This window comes from Rousettus aegyptiacus, unplaced genomic scaffold, assembly GCF_014176215.1.
Source record: "Rousettus aegyptiacus isolate mRouAeg1 unplaced genomic scaffold, mRouAeg1.p scaffold_m13_p_3, whole genome shotgun sequence".
In the NCBI taxonomy this organism is placed as follows: Eukaryota; Metazoa; Chordata; class Mammalia; order Chiroptera; family Pteropodidae; genus Rousettus; species Rousettus aegyptiacus.
In genome coordinates, this window is record NW_023416306.1 from 57,042,608 (window position 1) to 57,066,336 (window position 23,729).

Genomic DNA, 23,729 nt, shown 5'->3' on the forward strand with positions numbered 1-23,729 from the left:
CTTTGCAGTTCAACCTTGATTTAATGAACCGGCAGGGTTAGCTTCACTTAGACCGAAGTGGTAGAAGCACCTGCAATATCGATTTCAGAATGGACTCATTTGAGATATTGGGACCAAAAAATCCAAAGACCATGAAATTGGTGCTGACTGAGATATGGAGTGTGTCGGGGTGGGAGTCTCCTGGAACAAGCAAATCTTGCACCATATAATAATACATCAAACATTTATTTTGAAAGGGATTGAAATGTAAGAATTGTATCTTTTCCTGTAAGAAATATTCATTTATCAATCTTCCTGGAATTTTTTTTTTTTTAACTAGATTTCACTCATACACTATAAAAAAAAAGTGCCAAATCAGTCATGACACCTTGTTTTCTATTGAGCAATATGCACAAATCCTGTAAATAAATAGGTGAGAAATTCCACAGGGCACCTGTAAGGCCAGTTACATTTAGAGCTTCCTGGAACACACGTAATTGTGAGGTTTGCCCTTTCTACAGTCCTTTATTTGCCATTTTCCTTGTTTTTGAACCAAAACACAGTTCTTGCCAGGTTTTGAACGTCGAGAGGGCTCTCTCCTCCAGTTGGTGAAGGCGACAGGTTCACTACTGATCCACTCCCAGTGGCCAGCATGCACTTGGTCATTCAAACCTAAAGTGAATGGAAGAATGTGCCAAATAATTACATTTGTACTTGGATATCATATCGCTCTATTGTTCTACGCTCAGTAATCGCATGAAAAAATGGGCCTACATTCTAAAACATGGAATATGACCTATAAGATAGAACTAAGCACATAAGGTTGTGTAGTCAGACAGATCGAATTCAAGTTCTAGCTCCACCACTTATTAGTTGAGCATTTTTGGGCAGTTTACATAACCACTCTAAGTTTTAGTTTTCTCATCTAAGAAATTAGAATAAAAATAGGATTTCTAGGGCTGTTTTGAGGATTAAATAAGATAATACATGTAAAGCACATGGCAATATGTGTGTGTAATAAATGGCAATTACTATTCATATTATCCTACAGGCAGAAATTCTACCTCAGGGACAAAGATACACTTTTATCTATTGTTCTTATTTCTCAATATTTAAACGTCTTGGCTTTCATATGTCAAAGTAGTTTACTAAGCATTGTTTTTAATCTGGAGCTTAAGATTTTTTTTCAATCTGCTACAATTCCAAAAAAAAACGAACTTTTCTCAATTTGCCTCTCTACCACCACTGGCAATTTTTGCAAACTACACTCTAATGTTGTAAAGTTTTTGTAATTTTTTAAAAGCATTTCTCCTCCTCATTTCCTTTCCTAAGAGAAATAAAAAGAATAAAATGAGAAAAGGATCCTCTGCAATAGCATAATCTGCCATCTCCAAAACCCAACTTGACCATGAAAATAGTCTTAGTTACTTACAAAGCATATAACCTTCTCTTAACCGATTCTGCCAATTATTTTTAGGTAGAATAAAATGAAGTACTTTGGTTAGAAATAACCTATCTCCTTTGGGATTGTCTCCTAGAATTATTGATCAGCTGATGCTATGCCTAAATATTTTGTGGGTTAGAGTCTTGAAACCAGTTTTAGATGAAGAGAAATCTTATCTTCCAATCTTAACTTAATACTCTCAGATAATTTCAGAATTCGGAGACTCATTGATTATTAAAGAGACTTTGAGAATCCAAGAATTATATTATTAGTTTCCTGAAATACAACACTTTTAAGAAGAGATGCTGAGAAACTGACTTCGGTGTGCTCTGAGAATTCTATTTCTAAGTGACTTGAAAGGATTTGTATTATTGTTAAAATTGCAGAAAATAGTAAAACTTTAGAACACAAAGAATAAAATTATGATCACCTACAATTCTCAACTAGAGGTAAAGCATTTCTAATCGTTCAGCATATTTTTTATATATGTATTTAAATATGTTATATGTATATATACATATATCCTATATATATAAATTTATTTTTAATTCTAAATTATTTCATGCTTCATATGGCTATGAACTCTGGTTTTTTACTTAGTACCTGCCATAAATACATTAAATATTTTATATACAGTATACAACCAATATATATTTATTGAATAAATTAATAAGCATAGGCTTTTGTCATGTCTAATATTTAATGTATTATGAAAGCATTAAATATTTAATATTCCTTCAAATGGCTATACAATAATTCATTTAACCATACCCTATTTATAGCTAATTCTAATTTTATTACTTTAGAAATACCATTTGTTGAGTTCTCTTACCAATAAATACAACTACGTCCATTATTATTTCTTTGAAATAGATGTCTAAAAATGAAAGTGTTGTACAATTAGGACAAGTTTTAAAAGATAGACTATCTGACAATCTAATGTTGCTTGTTATTGTAAACCACAATCACTGGCCCACGAAGGAAAAACATTCTGTGATACTTGCCGATCCAAAAGGGCTTTCTTCCACCGAAGTCCCAGAGCCATCGCATATGCTGCCTGGAGAGGACAGTTACAAGGCTGCTCAGGTGACTACAAGCAAATGAATGAAGATGAGAGCATCAGTGACAAGGAGTTTGACATATCTGCTGATATGACATGCATAACAGAAATCAAAATCAGTTTAAAATAGAAAAAACGTACATCTATAGAAAGAACTTTTCAAGATTTTTTGTTTTTGTTTTTAATTTAATGAGTATCTGAAAGCTAGGGTAAGTGACCAGCAAAGAAAGTAATATATATATATTTTTAATATCTGAGCTTTAAACCATAAGTTCAATAGATTTTAAATATTTTTCTTAGAAAATCAGAAACTGTTCACTTATAAAGATTACCTACTTGATGCCAAAATATTATTCCTCTTATGGGAAGTTCATCTCTAAATGGCATAACTTTGGCAGTTATCCAGTTAATTTGATCAGTAAGGTAACCCAAACAATTCGGATAAAATTTCTTGAGGCTTAGATTTTGATCTTGATGTGTTTAGTCAAATACTCAATAATTATGATTCTTTCAATGTACTCCATGAAATGAGCATGGCCTCACTGTCAAAACTTCATATGTTGTATAGAAGAAGTTAAAGCATTTGTTCTTATAAATATATATAAATATTTTCCCCAAAATGTAATCCCTTTTTAAATAAGTTTAAGGTGTACAGTATAATGAATTAACTTACATATATTGTGAAATAATTACCACCATAACTTAATATCCATCATTTTATATAGGTACCAAAAAAGAAATAAAAAAATGTTTTTTTCCTTGTATTTAAGAACTCAGGATTTACTGTTTTAACGATTTTCTCCTATACCACACAGCAGCATTAACTGTAGTCATCATGTGTACATCATATCCCTAGCACTTTTATGTTATAATTGCAAGTTTATAGCTTTTGACCACTTTCATCCAATTCTCCCACCCTACATCCTCTCCTATGGTCACTGCATATCTGATCTTTTTTCTATAATTTTTGACTCAATGCCCTCAAGTTTCATCCATGTTGTTACAAATGGCAAGATTTCCTTTTTAATGGATGAATAATTTTCCACTGTGTGTGTGTGTGTCTGTGTATCATAACTTCTATATCCATTCATGAATCAATGAACACTTAGTTTATTTTCATGTCTAGGGTATTGTAAAAAATGCTGCTGTGAACATGAGGTTGAGATATCTTTTCGACGTAGTGTTCTTATTTCCTTTGGTACATTCTTAGAAGTGAAATTGCTGGATCATATGGTATTTCTATTTTTTTATTTTTTGAGGAGCTTCCATACTGTTCTCCATAGTGACTTCACTAATTTATAATCCCACCAACAGTGCACAAGGGTTTCCTTTTCTACATATCTTTGCCAGCATTTATTATCACTTATCTTATTGATGAAAGACATTCTAACAAACATAATTCTTTATGAATTATTTTTGCAGCTAGCTGAATTATTCCTATAAGGAATATTTGATTGTATCTAATTCTCCAGCAGTGTTCATTAAAAGCTCTTTAAAAATGCTTTAAGTAAAAAGCCAATAAATAATTATTGTTTCTTTCTTCTCCTTGCCTGGTTAGCAACCACCGGTATTTTTGAAAGTAGAAAACAAAATTAGTATGTATATGAGTGTGGACAGGTGTTGAATTGAACTTTATTCGTTGGCCCACGGAAGAGAGACATTCCCTTCATGATCTTGCCTCCCTCCACAGTGCAGCACAGATACGTGCCTATCCAAAAGGGCTTTGTCTTCCTGAACTTCAGATCCATATCCTTGCTTTTCCAGATCACATAGAGTGAACATAATTTAGCCATTACTTAATGATTTTTACCTCCACCAATACCAGTACTTTACTGTTCTCTAACATAGTAGTGGCTTTTAGGCCTTCTAAGATATGTAAGCCTTTTTGCTCTTTTCTGAATGGCCTTACGCTGCTGGATTTGAGCTTTGTGACTTGTCTCTCACTTCATTATGTACTGTCAGCTCCTGTCTGACAGGTCAGCAGAATTGATGCCACATCTTTTCCCCATACCTCATAACCAATATGGTAATCCTAACATGCTGAGAGTTTAGAACATAGAATATCAAATGTGTTTTAAATGGAGACTGAGGGAAAGCCTGAGGGGACGCCTCAGTTGATATGGTGTGCTAGACAGAGTGTGGGAGAGCTGGGTTCCAATTCCTGCTCTTCTCCTGATTCCCTTATAGATGTAACTTCATGGTCAGGAAGTAACAGCTTTTACTTAGCATCTCCTCCTGCTTTATGATTCATGAAACTATCCTGTAAAGTTCATTTGAGCTGATCAAGTACAAGTTTGATTTTCTTTTTAACTCTCCAAAAAGCAAAAAGTCCCAACAAAGCAAGATAAAAAAAAAAAAAATAGCTGTGTTTAGAATAGGTAAAATGTGAGATCACAGTTATTTTAAAAAAAGTAATTAGGCATTTGCATGTTGTTTATTTTATAAAAATATTATTCCTTTTATGCTCACATCCATATAAAGTGTGGTGGATATTAGATAGGTAGATTTGTGTTTATAGATATAAAAATAAAATATGAGACATACATACAAATAAAACTCTTTTGACAGTTTTGAAACTTGAAGGCATTCAAAGCATAGTATTAAAAACAGAAATCTTAATTTTTCTAGTTATAGAAATAAACATTTACTTCTTTGAAACTTTTTGATTAAGTATAGATATATTTCAGAGTAACTTTTTAAGAATAGGTCAGCAGGGGTTCCAGACTCTCCTGTGGAAAAACAAAATGGTTTCATAGATAATGATCTATAATAATAGAATTACCAAATGTACAATGACTGCCTAAGGAAATCAGCAGAAGAGATTACAATATGTAAATTCAAGAAATACCTAATCTAGGAGTCTGGCTCCTCTGAGTTAGAAAAATAATAAAACACCAATGGGAAGGAAAGGAGATTGGAGATAAAGATTGACTTGAGTAAGCAATCTGATTAAGAGCAAGGGATACAAGTAAAATTTGCTGTTCTTCTTGAAACATGGGTGCTGTGAATGACCCTCTGTAAAGGATCTATAGGTAGCAAGGGAGCCCGGGGAAATACAGCCCAGAATTAATAATGGTGGGTGAGACCAAATTAAAGACATTCCGGATGCATATTAATTCTAATTATAGAATCGAAAATGATCTCCTAAAAATATGAGAAAGTAAATATCCAGGTTATAAAATATCGAAATTATAAATTTTATATCATAGAAGAAATTGATAATTCCCAGAGGAATATCCGTTTTTCAAGCCAAAGGGTTTAGAGGAGAAGAGAATAGAATGAACCTGAAAAGTCATGGGTTAAGAGGAGTAAACATACCCATTCTTTCAATTAAAATTTTAAATTAGGAGCTTTTTTTATGATATTTGTAAAATCTCATGCCATATATCCTTTCTTTGCCTCTCTTACATACCTTGGAATAAATACTATGGGGCATAGGGAATAACACTTAAAAATGTGATCTGGTTCATATTGTATCCAAATAAATATTTGTTGAATTTGAATGAATCTATAAACTCAAAAACTGATTGTACCTTAGCTTTGCCCTCAAAGGTTACTTTGATTCTAAACCAAAGGAAAGTTAGGATCTATACCTTAATAGAAATCTTAATATGCCTTTGCTGTGAAAGATACAAAATTAACACAGTTTTGAAAATCTACTTTAGGTTAGCCCAATACAAAGTTAAAATAGGTGTCCTTCTCAATTCACCTAGGATGAGATATCCCCTATACTCATGGGATGATTTTGGAGAGTATAATAAAAAATTAAGTCCTCTCTCTTCCATTTACTTGCTTGTATGATTCTGCTTCCCAGAATCTCTGTTTTATCTGTAAAATGTAAATTATAATACACATTTTCTTCATTGAGGTCATGAAGGATCAGATAAGCTAATACATATGAAAGAATTATGTAAACTGTAAAGTATAATATAAAAGGCATTATTGGTAAGGAGGCATGTAGAATTAGGTCAGGCTAGTATAAAAGGGTCATGGTGTAAAGGCGGTTTAAACCAGGTTGCAGATAAAATCATAGGTCAAATGCATGAGGAAGTAGCTAGGCTTTTAAATTAATTTGGACTTTAAGTTTATTACTAGAATAAATGAATCATACAATATTAATAGATATATGAAGAACCCCTTTATAACGAGTGTTACACACCATTAAAACCCAGATGCAATTAGATGGATCAATAAAATAAACAGAGACATCGAGGCACTAATAAAGGGTTGTCAACATGAAAACATCAACGATATTGCTCTAAGTTGGCATTATTTCATACGAAATGATTTTTGACACCAAAAACAGCTAGAAGATTATAATCTCAGAATAAAGAAAACTCCTTCTAAGAAAAGTCACTTGGTGACCTTACACCTACATGGATAAATGAATAGAAAGACATTACTCAAATACGTTGTCCTTATTATTCTCATTACATTAAGAACCAGATATAAAGCTTCATTCTAGGCCACCAGAATTCCTTGCACTGTCATGTTAGAACCACTGGATGATGAGCAATAAGGCTGCTTCCAAACTTGAGCTTTGGGGATCTGTCGCTCTGTTCATCTGTACTTTACCAACAAATCCCAGCAGCAGTTTGATCTTGATAACCTTGGCTAGAGTACAGCTGTCCTTCTGCACTTGCTCTCATCTTTTTCAGTAGAGAAATCAGATCTTCTCATTTTAAGTGTATTGCAATCTTCTCCCTACTACTTCAGAGAGCTTTGATTCTACATGGAAGCTCTTTCCATAGGAGGAAAAAAGGCCTATCCCACTACTCCTAAGACAAACTTTAAATAAAAGTAGGACATCTAGACCCTGGACCACCAGAAAGACAAATGAATGAGTCCTAGAACACATTGAGCCAGAAACATGGAGGCAAAATGACCAAACTGAAGCTATCCTACTTCAGGCACATCATGAAAAGTCAGGGTTCTTTGGATAAAACAACAATTTTGGGAAAATAGTAGGCAGCAAGAAAAGAATACCAATATAAGATGGATTAACTCCATAAAAGAAGCCATGTAGGAATGAGCCTGCAGTAGTTGAGCAAGGCTGTTGAGGTCGGGACATTGTGGATGTCACCCATTCATAGAGCTGCCAGGAGTTGGAACTAACTCAACAAACAGCCCATAACAACAACAAGGACATCTGGTTATTTTGGGTGGAAAAATGTCTTAATTGTTCTTTAACATATGGCATTATGGGAATACATGTATTTAAGCAATCCTTATTTATGAAATTAAGAAAAACATTTTAACTTATTTTATACCACTAACTCATCAACAAAAACCTGACTAATCTCTATGGTACCTTTCCTTATACTTAGGACATGAAATATATCAGTCAAAAAGATTTGGCCAGTTTTTAAATATACTTTTGAAATATTCTATTAGCTTTTTAAAAATCTAGGTATAATTTACCTACGATAAAATGCATAAATCTTAAAGTATTCAATTAGGTGAATTTTGGCAGTGGTATAATTTACCTACAATAAAATGCATAAATCTTAAAGTATTCGATTATGCGAATTTTGACAGCAGTATATATCCCGTAACAACCACCCAGAGGAAGATATGAAACAGTGTCATCCCTCTAGAATCTCACCTATTTTCTAGTCACCCCACAATTCCTGCCGGAGATGATTGTGTGTTTTTTTAAATTTCTAACACCATCTAATATGTTAATTTTTCCTATCATATAAATAAAACCACACAATATACATTCTTTTATGTGGGGCTGCTTCCTCTCTACATAATGTTTTTGAGATGTATCCACATTATTAGAGGTTTCAATAGTTCATTTCGTTTTATCATTTATAAAACAATTTATCAAAAAATATCTACAGTATTCTCTTTTGATGGACAAAATACAAAGAACTCCTATAATTCAAAAACAAAAAGACAAATGACCCAAATTATTATTATAAAAAGTTTGCTATTAAATTTTTATGAAATTTATTTTATAAATTTTATAATTTATTTTATTTCTTTTTTTTAACAAATATTTTTATTTCTCTTAGGTAAATACATAGGAGTAGAATTGGTAGGTTACAGGGTAGACGCATGTCTTTTTATGAAACTGCCAGACAGTTGTACAAAGTGGTTGTATCATTTTACACTTCCGCCAACAATACGTTAGAATTCTATTTGCTCTACAACAGTCAGTATTGTCAGTCTTTGTGATTTTAACTATTCTAGTGGATATGAAGTGGTAGTTCATTGTGATTTTAATCTGCATTTCCCTGATGTCTAATGGTGGTGAACACCTTTTCTTGTGCCTAAAGACCAATTGTATATCTTTTCTTGTGATCCCTCTGAGTCATTTATTATTATTATTATTTTTTAAATCAGGTTGTCTTTTTGTAATTGATTTGTAAGAGCTGTTTGAATTTTCAAGATTCGAAACCTTTATCAAGATATATGATTTGAGATTAGCTTTTCTCAAATGTGGTTTGTTCTTTCATTTCTTACTAGTGTTTTTAGATGAGTATAACTTTTTAAATTTTATAAAGTACAAGGTCTGATCAATATCCACCAATCTCAATTTCCAGCCATGTGGCATATTAGTCTAATTGCATTATTTTGGATAATATCCAGGTGGGCAAAAAAAAAAAAAAAAAAAAAGGAGAAGTCAGGAAGTGTTACTTATGCATTTTTAAATTCTTTTTTGAACTAGGTAAATTTTGTTGTCATAATTGGACCACAAGTCATCCTTCATTGAGTATTCCATTACCCAATGGCCTTTTGTCCAACTTGTCTGGTTTCATAAGCATCAATGCCTTTTACATTGCCATAGGTCTAATGCTATAAGACCTTTCACTGCTATGTTTCCAAATCAATAAGCAGGAATTCCTATTTGATATTTTAAAAAATTAATATAACCTGCAATGCTGCTGACTCAGAAAAGTTTCTTCTGACTTTCCCAAAAAGATAGAGATAGAGAGGCTAAAAAGTAATACTGTAGCAATGATATAGTTTTAACATGAAAAATCTACATCAAAGAAAAGTCCCAAATCCATTCTGAACTTCAGACTCTCCTTGGGCTCCTAAAACAATGTCAGGTAGGCATTAGACAATCAACACTTGAATGAAGGAAGCAATTCTATAGTTCCATGAGATAGTAGAGAAACAGTAGAAAAATAGTCAAATGTGAAACAAATTTTCTTACTGTTCCCTGCAAGCTTGGGCAGCTGTGTTCCAGGTGCCTTTCTGCTCTGTGATCAAGGAGTGGCAGTAGCCTGAATGATGGTGCCACCCAGCTGGGCAGGATTTGTCTTCCACCGCCTGAAAAATAGTTGTCCATGTTTATATCATAATGGTCTTTACAATCTAAAGTCTCAGCATAAAGAGTCCTAGGAGTTCCCTAAATTGAATCAAGCAGTTTTGTCACCAGAAAGGTCAGCCCTAACCCCAAGTCTCCACCTTGAGAAATGCAATGGCTTCATACAGAAACAATACCAAAGTTAGCAATGTTTCAGTTTTATTCCTGTGACTTTCTGATTGCTAAAAAAATTCTTTTTAAAATGTATTGATATAAAATGTAATGTATTTTGTGATGTTTAAAACACTACTGGGGCCATTTTTTTTCCCTCTTCTCCTTCGGAGTGTAATAAAGGCAGGCCAATGAAGAGAAGCCTCTCTGCTACCTTATCACAGGGCACACTGCAAGTAAAGGTATCTGGCTGCTCATCCTGTGTCTCACCTTGGTTTGGGGGCTCCAAGCTTTCCAGGCAACCCCATTGCACTTATATAGCTTTTGGAGGCTTTCTTCGAAGTGGAAGAGCCCCTTCAATTCCACTGTGCAGTTCTTTGGAAATGAGGGCCAATAGTTCTGTGGGAAGGAAAGGCAATTGAGAATTGACAATGTACGTCGATCTCATTCTTACCTCCTTTAGGTATTCATTTGTTGAGTAGCAGTTGTGTTGGGTAAACTCTCCTCAAGCTTGAAGGCCCAGCAAACAGCTTGCTGTAAGGTGCATAGGAAGTAAAAAGATTTTCATACCTGTCTGGGGAAGTGTGAGTCAATTGTGGATTCTGCCTTATCAGCGTGAGGCAGTTCTGCTACTTTAATTGTCTTTCGTGGCTGACTAATAATGGATACTTTGGTCTTCCTTTTGTGAGTTGGGGTCCTGTCATCTTCCAGTTGTAGGGAAACCATTCCATGGTACTGAGGAAATCAATAAACAACAATAAAGAAAAAAGCAAACACCAAGATAGCAAACAAAACATTTGTTGTAAAAATGAGTAATTAAAAAATTTGATAAAAGCAAAATAGTTTTTTTTCTGACTACCCAAGCCCCTAAAACAAATTTCAAAACAGGAGTGTAAGAGAAATTGACAAAAGGCATTAAAAAATTCACTAAATATTTTGCACGCATAAATACAAGAAATTTAGCAAATCTCTAAGACTGCGCTTACATTATAGATGATATCTGTTCCATTTCTATAAACAGAGGATGGATGAACCTGAAATCAACAGAGAACAAAATATAAGCAAAATTGGCTTAATAATAATTAGCAACAGGGTATAATCCTTCCAGTAAGATCTTGTTGATGTCTGAAAATTTTTAAACATATGTTTCTCAAGATTTTCCATGTTCTAATCATTGGAATTTTAAAACTCACTACACCTAATCACAACTTATCAATGTTGATTTATAGCTCCAGTTAGGGAGAAAAGATATCCTTATTTTGTTGGTACATCTATAGTGCCCAGAGGTCCAAGAAAACATGCACGCAAACACAAGATTGTATGCCTGGTTAGAACACTATGCTAATGAGGTCAAAGCCATGGTTGCCACACCCAAGTAACTGCTTGGTCTCATTCTATTCCAGGGTCATTGGTCATCCCCTGTCTCAATCACAAAAGGAACCAAAATAGAAATCAATAGATGAATCAGTATATGTATCACATCAATTAGTACAATTAATGAAGTGGGACAGCATTATGATATTTGCATACAAAAGGCACTACATAATTGTGTAAGGAACCATGGCCCCCACTTACTATGAGAATCAAAGCAGCTTCTTCAGTGTTTCAGAATACTAATTAATATCTTTTAATTCTTTCAATCAGTATTTCACACTCCAAATTCCCGAAGGTCCCCATCCTTACTGTTTTGCCATTCCCTCGCGTCCTAAGCTTTATTCCATAAAGATCTGTAGAATCAAAGCCCCGCATGGTGTCTCCCCCGGTGACTGCTAGCCGCTTGGAAGATGGAAAAGGTCTTCTTTCCAGATGAAAGGAACCGGAAATAGTGGGTGAGGAAGACCCCGGGGACAGCGGGGGCCAAATGCCCTTCTTCCATGCATTGTGCTTGTTTAGGTTGAAGGAATATGAAGGATGGCACTGTCCTGGAGGCAAGATGGCAGGTCAGTTCATTTTAGACAAACAAATAAGCGATCACATTGACACAGCCCCTGGAGAAGCTTGTCATTAAACTTAGATAGATGGTTTTCCTGCCAGATGCTGCCTTTTCGCCATTTGCCAGAAACTCCTTTACTCTTCATCAGTTTCCATCCAGGAAAGCTGTGCCCTTCTGCACATCTGCAGGGTGATTATAAAGTCATGAAATTGATTTCATAAACCACAAATTAAAATCATTGTCATGATTTTATAATCACACCATATCCTTATGCCATAGCAGCCTCATTTCTCTTCATATTATAGTACTCTTCAATCTAGCAGGTTTATTCACTCATCAAGTATCATTCCACAAACACTTCAAAGTGATCATCCTTTCCCCAGTCTCCTAGAGGTAGAAACTGGAATCGTTTGAAGATACCAGTGAAATCAAGTAACAAATAAATATTAGCATTCAACTGCTATGGAACAAAGATTTATTAAATCTTAACAGAACTTCTTCTATTGGAACTATTGTCAATTAGGGTGAAAAGAATCTAAACCCAGAACCCCCATCTGGAATTATATACTTTAAGTGTAAAGTATGTACTTCATATATTTTATGTACTTAACATGAACAGAAAATTCTACTGGAAAAGGAATCAATTTAGTGATGAAAGGTGGTAGGGAGAGATGTTGTAGAAATATGAGTATTATAAAAGAAAGAGAATAGTGTCCATTTTTATTAAAGGATGAGAAAGAGAAGAGATAATAGATTTCAGGTGAGGAAAACATACAGGAAAAGGATATGAAAGGTATAAAAACAGAAATATAAGAGGGAGCGTAGAAACTGGACAATTATAAAGTGCTAAATAAACAAATAAGTAGAAGGTATTTGCATAAAAAAATCAGAGCACCAAGGACTACGGTTGGTCTTTGTTTTATTTAGTTCACAGGTTGTTCTTTAGCACATTACTATCCAGGACCTATTCGGCTCTGCAACCCAAGGTTATTCATTAATATTCTCCAACTGCTCCTGAATCCCCAAGCCAGCTGCATCTTTCACATCTATTTTTCTTCCATGCCTTCCTCCTTTAGACCTTTCCTGGTCACACTCCAGTAGGGGGCTCAGATTTTAGGCATTAAGAGCTCTCTTTAACAGAGGAAGATAATTACAGCCCTACAAACTCTGGGGGAAAATAATTGTCGTTAGATTCTCACCAACATTGTTTCCCCCCTTGGTGAGAACAACAAACGGGTAGAGGAAAAAAACCAACTATGGTACCGACTTGTTGCTTTTCTGAACCAGTAGTTCCTAGCAGGAGGAAAACCACATGAAGCAGAAAACAGAATAAAGAGCCTACATCATGACTGAGGTTGCTTTCTTGACAAGAAATTAAGCATTTTGATGTGAAGGCGTTATCAAGCACATTGGCTGTTGAAAGCAAGCAGCTACAGCGCCAGGATCGCTCCTGATTTCAAGATGAGGATCAAAAGAATACCTCCTTTTGAGTCCAAAATTTTCACTGCAGCTTTTGTCTTTGTGCCAAGAACTGCATTCACAGGGGAGTTCAGAATTACTTCAAAGACCTCATCATCTTCCTCTAATCCGTCATAGGTAATTGCTATATTCCACATCTTAGTTGACATTCCTACAAGAAGTAAACATTTTAATTACTCTTTAATTGCTATTTCAATCACCTAGGTGTCAGAGAAATATATTAATTAACATGTCTACAGCTAGACTGCAGTAGCCTGAGTGAGCTATTGTACTGCTACCAACTCACTGAAGTCTTGCTGTTCTCCAAATAATATGAAAAGACCACATTTGTTTCTGGACAATGATGATTCCGTTTAAATGCAAACATTGTAACAAAAAGTCAAGCTGCATTTTGCAAGGAAAGAGCAAAAAAAAAAAAAAAAAATAGGAGACAAGATCCAAGACTTAATCCCACCCCCCCAACCTGCCCCTTCTCTTCTTAAGAATAAACAAGTACTGCAATCTTAAAAGCTTAATAGTTTTAAAACTCTTAAAATGTTGATACAGACAGTCAGAAGTGATTATTGGATGGTACTTCGTGCTATTCATGGAGCTCTTGAAATGATTGATTTCTAAAGACAGCTGCCTCCACCGGCGGCTCCACTTCCTGAAATCCTTCTAGCCTGAAAATGCTTTTGCTGATGATGTAATGCTCAGTAGTTTGATATCCTCCTGGAGAGAATTTATGGGCTGGGAGTTGTAAAAATAGACTGAGCCTATTTGTTCTTTCCCTTTCTGTCTGCCTCTAATTGTGGGGTTACAATCAAGCTTGGTTTATAGTAACTTTGTGAACTTAATACGAAATAGTTTTGGTGTTTAAAACACATCCCCAGCCATCCTACCATCACTCAGATGGGACACAAAATAACCCCATAAACACAAAATATTAAAGCTGGAAGAAACTTCTGAGATTGTCTAACCCTGACCAGTTTCCACGACGTGGATTATAGGACATCCTCCCAGGGTTTAAGTGGGGGGAAAAAGAAGTGGCAGCAGGAGGAAAATAAAGTGCTGTTTAGTGGAGAAAGAAGGCTCAAGTTTAAGAAAAAATAAGATAATAAATTTATGGTTTAACCTTCTCGGGCTAAGTTTTGAAAATTTGACTCTGCTATTTACTCTTTGACTATTTGAGTGCTTTTATTCCTATCGACCCAGCTGTATAAGCAGTTAAACATTTCATTTCTAGCCTTGTCCTTGCAGATTGTCTTCTATAGATTTATGCCTCTCGATTGTGCCATCTATATGATGGCCTCCTTCTTGAAGGCATGCCAACATAGATTTCCTGATCTTAATCAAAGTCTCTTTGACCCATAACCAAATTCAATGGAAAGATGAAACTCTTCACTTACCCTACTCTTGGCTGCACTTAAAAGGAAAAATTAAGTGTATTTGAAATATTTTTATTAAAAACATAGGCTGATAGCTAATTTGTTAGGCATTCAGTATCCACCGAGTTCTTAAATCAATTATTTTCAGGATTTTTTGCCAACATAGAAGTTGAAGCACCTAATATGAAATATTTTATAAGTCCCACTACATGGATGGATAAATTAATCCATCAAAATATATTATTTTGTATCTATTACATAATAACCTTTGGTTTAGATGCTACGGAGGACACCAGAGGTGTGATATAAGCAAGACTTGACGTAAAGGAATTTAAAACTTCTTTGAAGAGACAAGATGTAAGTAGCTGAAAAGTCAACTATTCAAGGCAATGTATGGTTCGCTGCCAAAAGATACAGAATAGACAGTAAGTACTATATGTGTGTGGGCTGCAGAGCTGGAAAGATTTGGAGGGAAGAAACGGGAAAACAACAAAAGCAAAGGCAGGAAGATAGCAAAGCAGAGGCCTCGATCAGGGAAGGCTGAGCAGATTAGCTGGCTGGTATGGAGAGGTCACTGAGATGAATAGGAAGCGATAAGGCTGCAGTGGGAGTTTCGTAGTCAGACTGCAGAGACCTGGACACTAACTAGGTGGTGGGCTTCAGACTTTAAACCAAAGACAGCAGGGAAGACTCTTGAAAATGGATGTCTTGGAAAAATAAAGCTGAAAGTGTTATATAGGAAGACCTAGGGGTGCAGGCAGAGGGGCTAGAAGCTGGGAGATCACATAGGCAGCTGTTGTAATAAAACTGGTATAAAAAGATGAGGCTGGACAATGAAGAAAATATATAAATGCTAAGATTTTTACTATTCAGAGAACCGTTTTGATTCTCAAAGCCCATAGAGTTAAGCATTCTTCACATAAAATCCAATACAAAAAAATATTTCCAGGCCTAACCAATTGCTGTCTTAATTTCTTTTTTTTTAAATTACAGCAGCTCTCCTCCCTGCCCCACCCCTAGAAAAAAAACCTTAAAGTTTTTGTAAGACATGATGGAGTAGGAACAGATGGTTAGAGAACATCTATTCCAAGTTTCATTTAAGTGCTTCTGATTTGTTTGCCTGCATTTCAACTTTCTCTCTACCAGGTGTGCACATAGGACCAACTTTTTTACGTTAATGAGATTGGAAGTAAGAACTTTGTTTTTTCTTTTTCCTTCCTGTCCCACTTTCAAGGTGCAAAGTATTTGTTAAATTACTGAGCTTATAAGCAATTTCAGAAGGCTCGAACTGGCCCCCTGTTTCCATAAAACAAAAGGTGCTGAAAAGGAGAGAGAAGGTGTCATTTTATGCAGACATATCCCACTTTACAGAATAGGTCAATTCCTGAATATTTTCCTGTAAAGCCACTGAAAGACGTTTTCTCCATGATTTTTAGTAAATGCCACATTAGGCACCCGTTCCTTTAGGAAATATTTTGATTCTTAGGAATGATGAAATCTCAATTAAGAATGCAGCAAACCTTTCAAGAACATATATTTTAAAAAGAAAACAATAATTTTCTAAACAACATTTACACTTTGACTCAAGATTAGTCACAGAAGCTTAATGCAAAGTAGTCAGGATTAGTCTTTTGGTTTGGTGCTATGGCTACAAGGCTAGCTTACTAGCTTGACTATATAGCTCACCAGCCTGAAAAGTCACTCGGTTTCTCTCCAGCTGTCTACCGAGAATTCTCAAACCTTATAATATCCCACTGCCTTTGATTTTTCATTCTCTGTTTCTTCACCAATCATGCAAACTGCTATTTTTAAAGAAAAAAAAAAAAACAGATTGCTTTGGGCAAAAGGGGTGGGGGTGTGGATGGAGATGCCAGACCCAAAAGCGGCAAGGATTAACAATATGGGAGTAAATGAGTATGTACGAGACCTGTGGACATGGAGAACTTAAAACTTCTCTGAAGTAAGACTTCAGCTTATGAAACTGATTCTATCTAATAAGTTCCAAAAAAAAAAAAAAAAAAAAAAGCTTAGTGTTGTTTCTTTTTTAATTATTTTTTTCTTGACATATCTAAATAATCTCTAAAATCATGACCATTTAAAGTCCCAGAAGTCATTAATATTTTCTCAAAACAGTATATAAACTCTTCTAAGCAAATGAGTATTTATCTAATCCAATAGAATCCCCAAAAAGTAGATTTCAGAGATTCCTCTAGTGTAATACTTTCCTCTAGTTTCTATCAACCCAAACAGAGCGCCTGGTGGGCTGATCAAATCTACTGAAAGTCTAAACCATGACCTTGTAACAAACCTCAAATAATAAGGATAACAGATGACAAAGACTCTTGGCTCTTGAAGAGCGGAAAGGTTGGAATTGCCTTAACATGAAGTACGAAAATGGCCTAGTGCAAACACATCAAACCCTTTGTTTTAGGGTTGACCAGAACGCAAGGGCCTGTGGGAACCTGAAGGTAAACATTAAATACATAATGGGAGTAGATCTTCTCACAAAGTGTAGTCAGCCTAAGGAATGAACTTATGCACGTCACAAAAATCTCACAGGGAGGAGGCCAATAACAATACTTGGGTTACTGCATGTCAAATTTAAGGTTCACTGTGAGAGGCTGAATTATGTCACTCAAAACTCCATATGTTGAAGTTTTAACTCACAGTACTTCAGAATGTGACCTAATTGGAAATAAGGTCATTACAGATGTAATTTATTAAGATAAAATTATACTAGAGTTTGGCCTCTCATCTATTATGACTGGTGTCCTTATAAAAAGGGGACATTTGAACAGACACACACATACAAGGAGAACACTGATATGGACATGACGGCAGAAGCCAAAGAATGCCAAAGATTCCAGCAAACCACTAGAGCATGGAAGAGAGCCATGGAACAGATTTTCTCTCACAGTCCTCAGAAAGAATTAACCTGCCAACATCTTGATCTTGAACTTCTAGCCTTCCGAACTGTGAGAAAATAAATTTCTGTTTTTAAGCTACCTGGTTTGTGATATTTTGTTAGAGCAGTCCCAGCAAATGAATAATATAGTCATCAAATATCATGCTGCTAGTGGTGAAAGGCATTTCTTTTCTGTGTTTAGCATTAAAGATATTAATTTTGGAGTGGTGATGGTATTTCGGCTATTCTATTTTGTCTTTGCTTGAAATGTCATGAGTCGGTGGCAGATGATGGCGATAGTTTTGACTTTGTGGTGTGTTCTCAGGTGCAGAACACCTCTCTTGTAGAAGATCACAAAGCCAGAAGCCCTGGCTTCTTCTCAAGGCCTTTTCCATTTGCCCCTGGACTGCTGATTCTGAGCAGAGGGAAAGAGAGGGCACTATGCAGTGCAGTGAGCTGCCTGCCCCCATCTACGGAAGCCAGCGAGAGAAGGCGTGGCTCCAGCCCTGGTGTTTCAGGCACAGTTCCCCAAAATGTGTTTGTCTTTCAGCCTAAAGTCCTCTTCTTCTTATTCTACCTGCTCAGAATCCTGGGAAATCTCCCAGGATTTGCCTTAGCCAGAACAGCGGCTCATCCTTTTCCTTCCAATGCACTATTAGTGAGTTGTTTTTACATCTATATTTCCCAAACGATAGAACACCCTCAAGAGCAGGCACCATACTTTATATTCCCTTTTGCACCTACCAAAATTTTCCCGCAGATTTAATGCAAAACATGTGCTATCTAATTAAATAATAATTTCCCCTGGAATCTCCACATATTAACCTATTCCGAGAAAGATAATTTAGAAATGCCCTTTAGGAATCTATATGAATATAACATTTTTAAAATTTCCATAAAAATATGAGGCAATTAAATCATTTCAGCTTTGTGCCAGGCCTTTAAATAATTTTTTAAATGACATTATTTTTTTTTCTGGAGATTTGGATGTTTGCCTTGATGTTTTATATTTTTCATTTGTTATGATCTTCTCATTTAAAATAAATATTCACTTGTAATAATATAAAGTATGAAGGGCAAAGCTTCAAGTCCAAACCAATCTCTCTTGGAGTGGGGTATTACAGTTCCCTGAGGAGTTTCTAGTTGGCTGAAGTTGCATAATACTCTGTCATCTCCAGACTTCTTTACAAAAACATAAAATGAACTGTAGACACAAAACGTACCTGGGTCAAACTGAATCAGTTTAGATAGAGTCATGGTGAAATCTTTTCCAACTGTAGCTGACACTTGGTTGACCTTAAAAGGAAAAAAATATTTTTAAAATAAAAATATTCTATAATACAGAAACATCTAGACTAGTCTCACACTAAACTCACGCTCTTCAAATCTATTTTTAACACCACTTGTTTTTCTCATTGGAATAAAACATTTTTGATCCAAGCTGCATGGATTTTCCTTAAAGTTAACTTTTTTCTAGATCAATGGAAGTAAAAGTAAATCTTCTTTGTTTATCCTTTATAAATGATTCAGTTATTGGAGAAAGCGACATGAATTTTAAACAATATCTTTCTCTTTGTTACATGTCAGATTTTTTTTTTATTTCATTACCTTCCCTTTACCTTAACCTTGTTTTAAAATAGTGTCTCTGAGGGAAAAAAAGTGGAAGAGTGAAGAAAGAAAAAAGCAAGTACTCCTGACAGCCTGGGTGTGGTCTGTCAGCCAACTCCGAGGCCTCCTGCGAGCTCCAGGACACTGAAAGCCTTGAGACTAGATGAACTAAAACAAAGTCTGCTCCGCTTTCATGTCTGGATGAAACCGTCCCTCTTCACAGACTTGGATGTAGGCTTTATGGGGACAGCAGACCTGGTGAACAGCTCTACAAAGACTATCCACACTCAGAACTGAGGGCTTAGGAGCTCCATCAAGTTGTAAAAAAAAAAAAAAAAAAAGAAAGAAAGAAAGAAAGAAAAAATCACTCTAGTTTAAAGAAGCTATTGACTGATTCCCTGTTCTCCACCCTCAGGGCTAAAAACCACTCGATTTTAAAGCTCTAAAGTCCTGGCCTTAACACCGGCCAGAGAGAGCCTAAACATATATTAAGAACAGTATCCTTGGCTGGTTTGAAAAAGAGGCCATCGAATGAGAACCAAGTGCAAGCTCAACAGGCAGCTGTTACTTTTGTATTTTTTTTAATGATTAAGATGATCAGGAATGTGGGTTCATAAATTTCTTCACTTTTTTAAATAAAGGAATAAAACGTACACTTGAAAACTTAAAAATTCCTATTTCTATGTCCTCAGACATTTTCTCTGTTTCTAATCAAAGGCCCTAATATCTGCCAGTGGTTCCGGAGTGGAAACATTTTGCTAAAGAAGGGAATTACCTTCTCATTTGCTCTTTGCCTACAATGCCAGGGCTCCTCCCAAAGAACTCTTCATTGTAGAAAGGCAGCCCATTGTACACCTGTACCCACCATATGCCAAGACTTATATATCCCTGCATGGTTCTTGCACGTCTAATTACCTAGTATTTACCACCACTGAGTTTACAGGATCCTACATGGGAAAAGGAATGGTCTGAGGCAAAGTGATTGGAGAAATCAGTTGAACCAGGGCAAGCAACACTGGTAAACGTGCTTTCTCTTTCCCTGTTCTTAGTCAAGCAGCTAATAACCTCTGGTATAAGGTGGCAGACTGTGGGCCATGGGTAATCATCAATGAAGGACACAGGGCTGTGTTTGACAAAGGCCTGTACACTCAGCTGGTAGGTTCATGGTGTGCATTCTGCTTAAGTAGATAAAAGGTCCCACGTTACACCATGTATGTTCTTTCTACCTGGCAAGGTGAATTGTAGTGTGGCCCAAAACTCCAGACTCGAACATATGGCGCTATCTATGGAGGACCAGAGGACTATTAGAAAAACATCCAACCAGATTCTTTCTTTTTCCACAAACAATATGCTGGAAAATTATAGGGCATACCAAGTTGTCTAATGTTTTAAAAACAATAAAGTACCCACAGATCTGGGAAAAAGAGTCTATACCCACTGAAAAGATAAATACTGAGCCTGGATATGGCAGAATTCAGGCATGCAGGGTCTGAGGATGATCTGAATTATTATTGTAATTGAGACTTAACTGAAACGTCATTTTTTTTGTTTTGTTTTGTTTTGTTTTGTTTTTTGTTTTTTTTTTTTTTTTTTTTTTTTTTTTTTGGTAGCTAATATCAGTGCCCTTTTCATTAGATTGAGGAAGGGAGTCTTAAGGCTTATTTGTTGTCATTAATATATAAAAGCTTTTCATGCTTTTGTTCTCTTGACAGCAACTTCTAAAAAATCCTTCAATTCTAATAGGTATAGGTTGTGTTTCGAGGTCAGCATTAATGGAAAGAAATAACAAGTTGACTAAATCAAAAATGATTACTGTATTGACATATGTTCTCTTAATATTATATGGCTTGAGGACTCTTAAGATACATTTGTCCTGATTTTCCTCATCCACCGAGACCACAGGAATGACCCTGGTTCATAGTAAGAGAAAGCCATTTGGGGACTGAAATTTGCTCTGGGTACCTCACAGAATGTCTTGCAAACAACTTTTCTTTCTAAAGCAGAGTTTGGCCCAAGTTCACTAGGTTGGACAGACATACCTCTCTGTGAAATCAAACTTTAAGACTTAATGACCAGATTTAAAAACTAAAAATGAGTTAGAAATATTATATCTAAGGGCTAATGAAGCTAGATAAAGGCTGGATGGACAAGGAGATTTTGTACTTAGAATCCCCGGAAGAGTGTGGCACTTCTGCAATTTGAAATTTCCTTGGTTACTCTGATTTTTTTCTTAAAAACCTAAATAAGCAGCCTAATTGTTAGCTTGAGTTGACATTTTAGAGTTGTTACCTTTACACTCACAAAGGCCGAGTCCATAGAATAGCCCCTTCTGGCAATTTCCAAGGGCAATATGCCCACATTCTCACAGACCTCATATTCAGTCTGTGACCATTCAATATGAGACCACTTCAGTTCCAAGCTGTGCAAGAAAAGAAGAGAAAGGGGAAATCATAAGAAATGTACAGTAAATGCAACGCCTGTAGGGATCTTCTGCTGGGTACTCCTACCAAACCACTGATTCATACCATGGTTCATTAAACTACATCAATGTTAAAAATGCCTTACACTTGGTTTGATACATTTTAGTTCTTAAAGAACTTTTACTAACATTATCTCATTTAATGCTTACAACAATGTCCTGAGGAAGACAGAGCAAGTATTAGAATTCCATTTTACAAATGCAGAAACAAAGGTTAAAAAACCGTTGAAAGTACCACAATTATTAATGACAGAAAAAGGACTCGAACTTGAGCATTCTAAAGGAAAAGGGACCAGCATTTATGAAGTTCAAAAAGACATTCATTTTTGGAAAGGATGCTGATATGAAATCTCTCTTATCTTTTGGCCTTCTTCAGTGCTGCAACAAGAACAGTTTTAGACAGATCTCCTGAACTTGAGTTAAGATTAAATCGCAAGAATTAAAATGTGCATGTATTTTGTAACCATTATCTGTTCATTCTTTTATGCATACAAAAGGGCTGTACTAATAATACGTAGCTTGGATGCAGCTATATAACTGAATAAACCTGATGGAGAGTAGACTTTTCCCCCATAATATAATTATTGAGCCCAACATTCAATAGAAACTCTTCTTTAATCCTTAAAATATATGGAAAACTTCTTTCCCTTTTTTTTTTCAGAAAAGAAATCCAAGCCTAAGAGAGATTAACTAACTAGCTCAAAGGAAAAAAGCTATGGCAAAGCTAATAGATAACAGAGATTAAATTCCCAGCAGAAATATGAAGCCACATGATTTACTCCTTTTCTATTGTCCTTCTCAACTGAAATTCTTCACAACTCCTTGTTGTTTGAGCTCAAGCAGAACAGTACAGCTTTATTTTTATCCTGAAATATTCTTTTTTGAGGTGAGAAAACTTGAAATATTTCACCTAAACATTTCTCTCTAAACACATTCTTACTTTTTTAAACCTTTCAACCTTCAGCAATATGAAAAACACAAGCAATCTTCACCGTGATCACTTAACACACTTTCCTTGCTTTCGTCTTACTCATTTTCCTTTAATTCTACATTTAAAAAACCCTCAGTGGTTGCCTTACTGTATCCCAAACTTCTAATTGGTTTTAAGCTCTTTCCTCTATATTTAGTAAATTTATTTTTACAACTTTATTTTTCTTGCAGAACTAGAAATTCTGTGCCACTGTGCGGAGAATAGGGTTCACTGGACTCTCCTGGCTTTTCCAGGGACCATTCATAATAGCGAGAAGGTTTACCTTCTAATAACCACTTTATATACTTGTACCAATCATATGTCACAGTCACATCCTATAGATTAAGTTCACTAGCAAAATAAACTCCATAGCACTGTCTTCTACTCCAAGGACCATAGGCCAGTGGGACAAGGTAATGTGGGGGCACGGAACTATTGCAGAGGTTTGTGAACATGTTTATTCAATCAAAAATACAAAGTTTACTGCTACTGGCATGCTTCGCTTCATAACATTTTGGCATGAAAACAAGACCCTTAGATTAAATAATACTGGGACCCTCACAGGTATTTAATGCAACAGAATTCAAATCTGGCATGAAAGAGATCAAGAAACAAAGAAATAAATGACTGTGATTAAAGAATCACAAGATAACAAGCAACAAGGACATTATAAATGCCAATAGAATGAACATTTATTATTGTTTTTCTAAATAACATGTTGCAAAGAATTCCTAAAAGATCTAGCTAAACGAGAAAGAAAAAAAATCAGCAAGAGGGATTGGAGAAAAAGAAAGATGAAATAGGAAAGACAAGAAAAAGAGTGGAAACAAGTGAGATAGATAAATATGGATGCATTTCAGCTGTCTCAGTAAAGTTCAAGTGAGTTTTAGTGTCTAATCTCGTGAGAATCCATCCTTTGCTAATACTAACCATGACAAGCAAAAATTCATCAATGTCACTCTGCAGACCCAGGTGACCTCAAGGCATAAAGCTAAATGCAGTTTGATCTAGATTCATAAAGGGACCATGCAGAGTACTGCTCAGTTTCAAAGCATAAAGGGTCCTGGTGTTTG

General features: G+C 35.5%; 1 protein-coding gene across 8 annotated transcripts in view; it reads right to left on the reverse strand.

The window, feature by feature from the left end:
• Window positions 1–209: 209 nt before the first annotated feature.
• Window positions 210–23,729, reverse strand: part of FREM1 (FRAS1 related extracellular matrix 1) — a 136,439-nt gene continuing 112,919 nt past the window's right edge. For 5 of the 8 annotated variants that reach the window (XM_036239391.1, XM_036239392.1, XM_036239393.1 and 2 more), the window contains 10 exons: window positions 21,497–21,626; window positions 18,823–18,895; window positions 13,329–13,478; window positions 11,599–11,837; window positions 10,902–10,949; window positions 10,486–10,650; window positions 10,186–10,314; window positions 9,652–9,767; window positions 2,428–2,513; window positions 210–651 (listed from right to left, as the gene is read on the reverse strand). In XM_036239391.1, the coding sequence (XP_036095284.1) occupies window positions 452–651; window positions 2,428–2,513; window positions 9,652–9,767; window positions 10,186–10,314; window positions 10,486–10,650; window positions 10,902–10,949; window positions 11,599–11,837; window positions 13,329–13,478; window positions 18,823–18,895; window positions 21,497–21,626 (1,336 nt within the window). In that variant the 3' untranslated portion in view covers window positions 210–451. Of the gene's footprint in view, window positions 652–2,427; window positions 2,514–9,651; window positions 9,768–10,185; window positions 10,315–10,485; window positions 10,651–10,901; window positions 10,950–11,598; window positions 11,838–13,328; window positions 13,479–18,822; window positions 18,896–21,496; window positions 21,627–23,729 lie in introns of those variants that run through there. The other 3 variants (XR_004956341.1, XR_004956339.1, XR_004956340.1) reach the window with 2 other exon arrangements.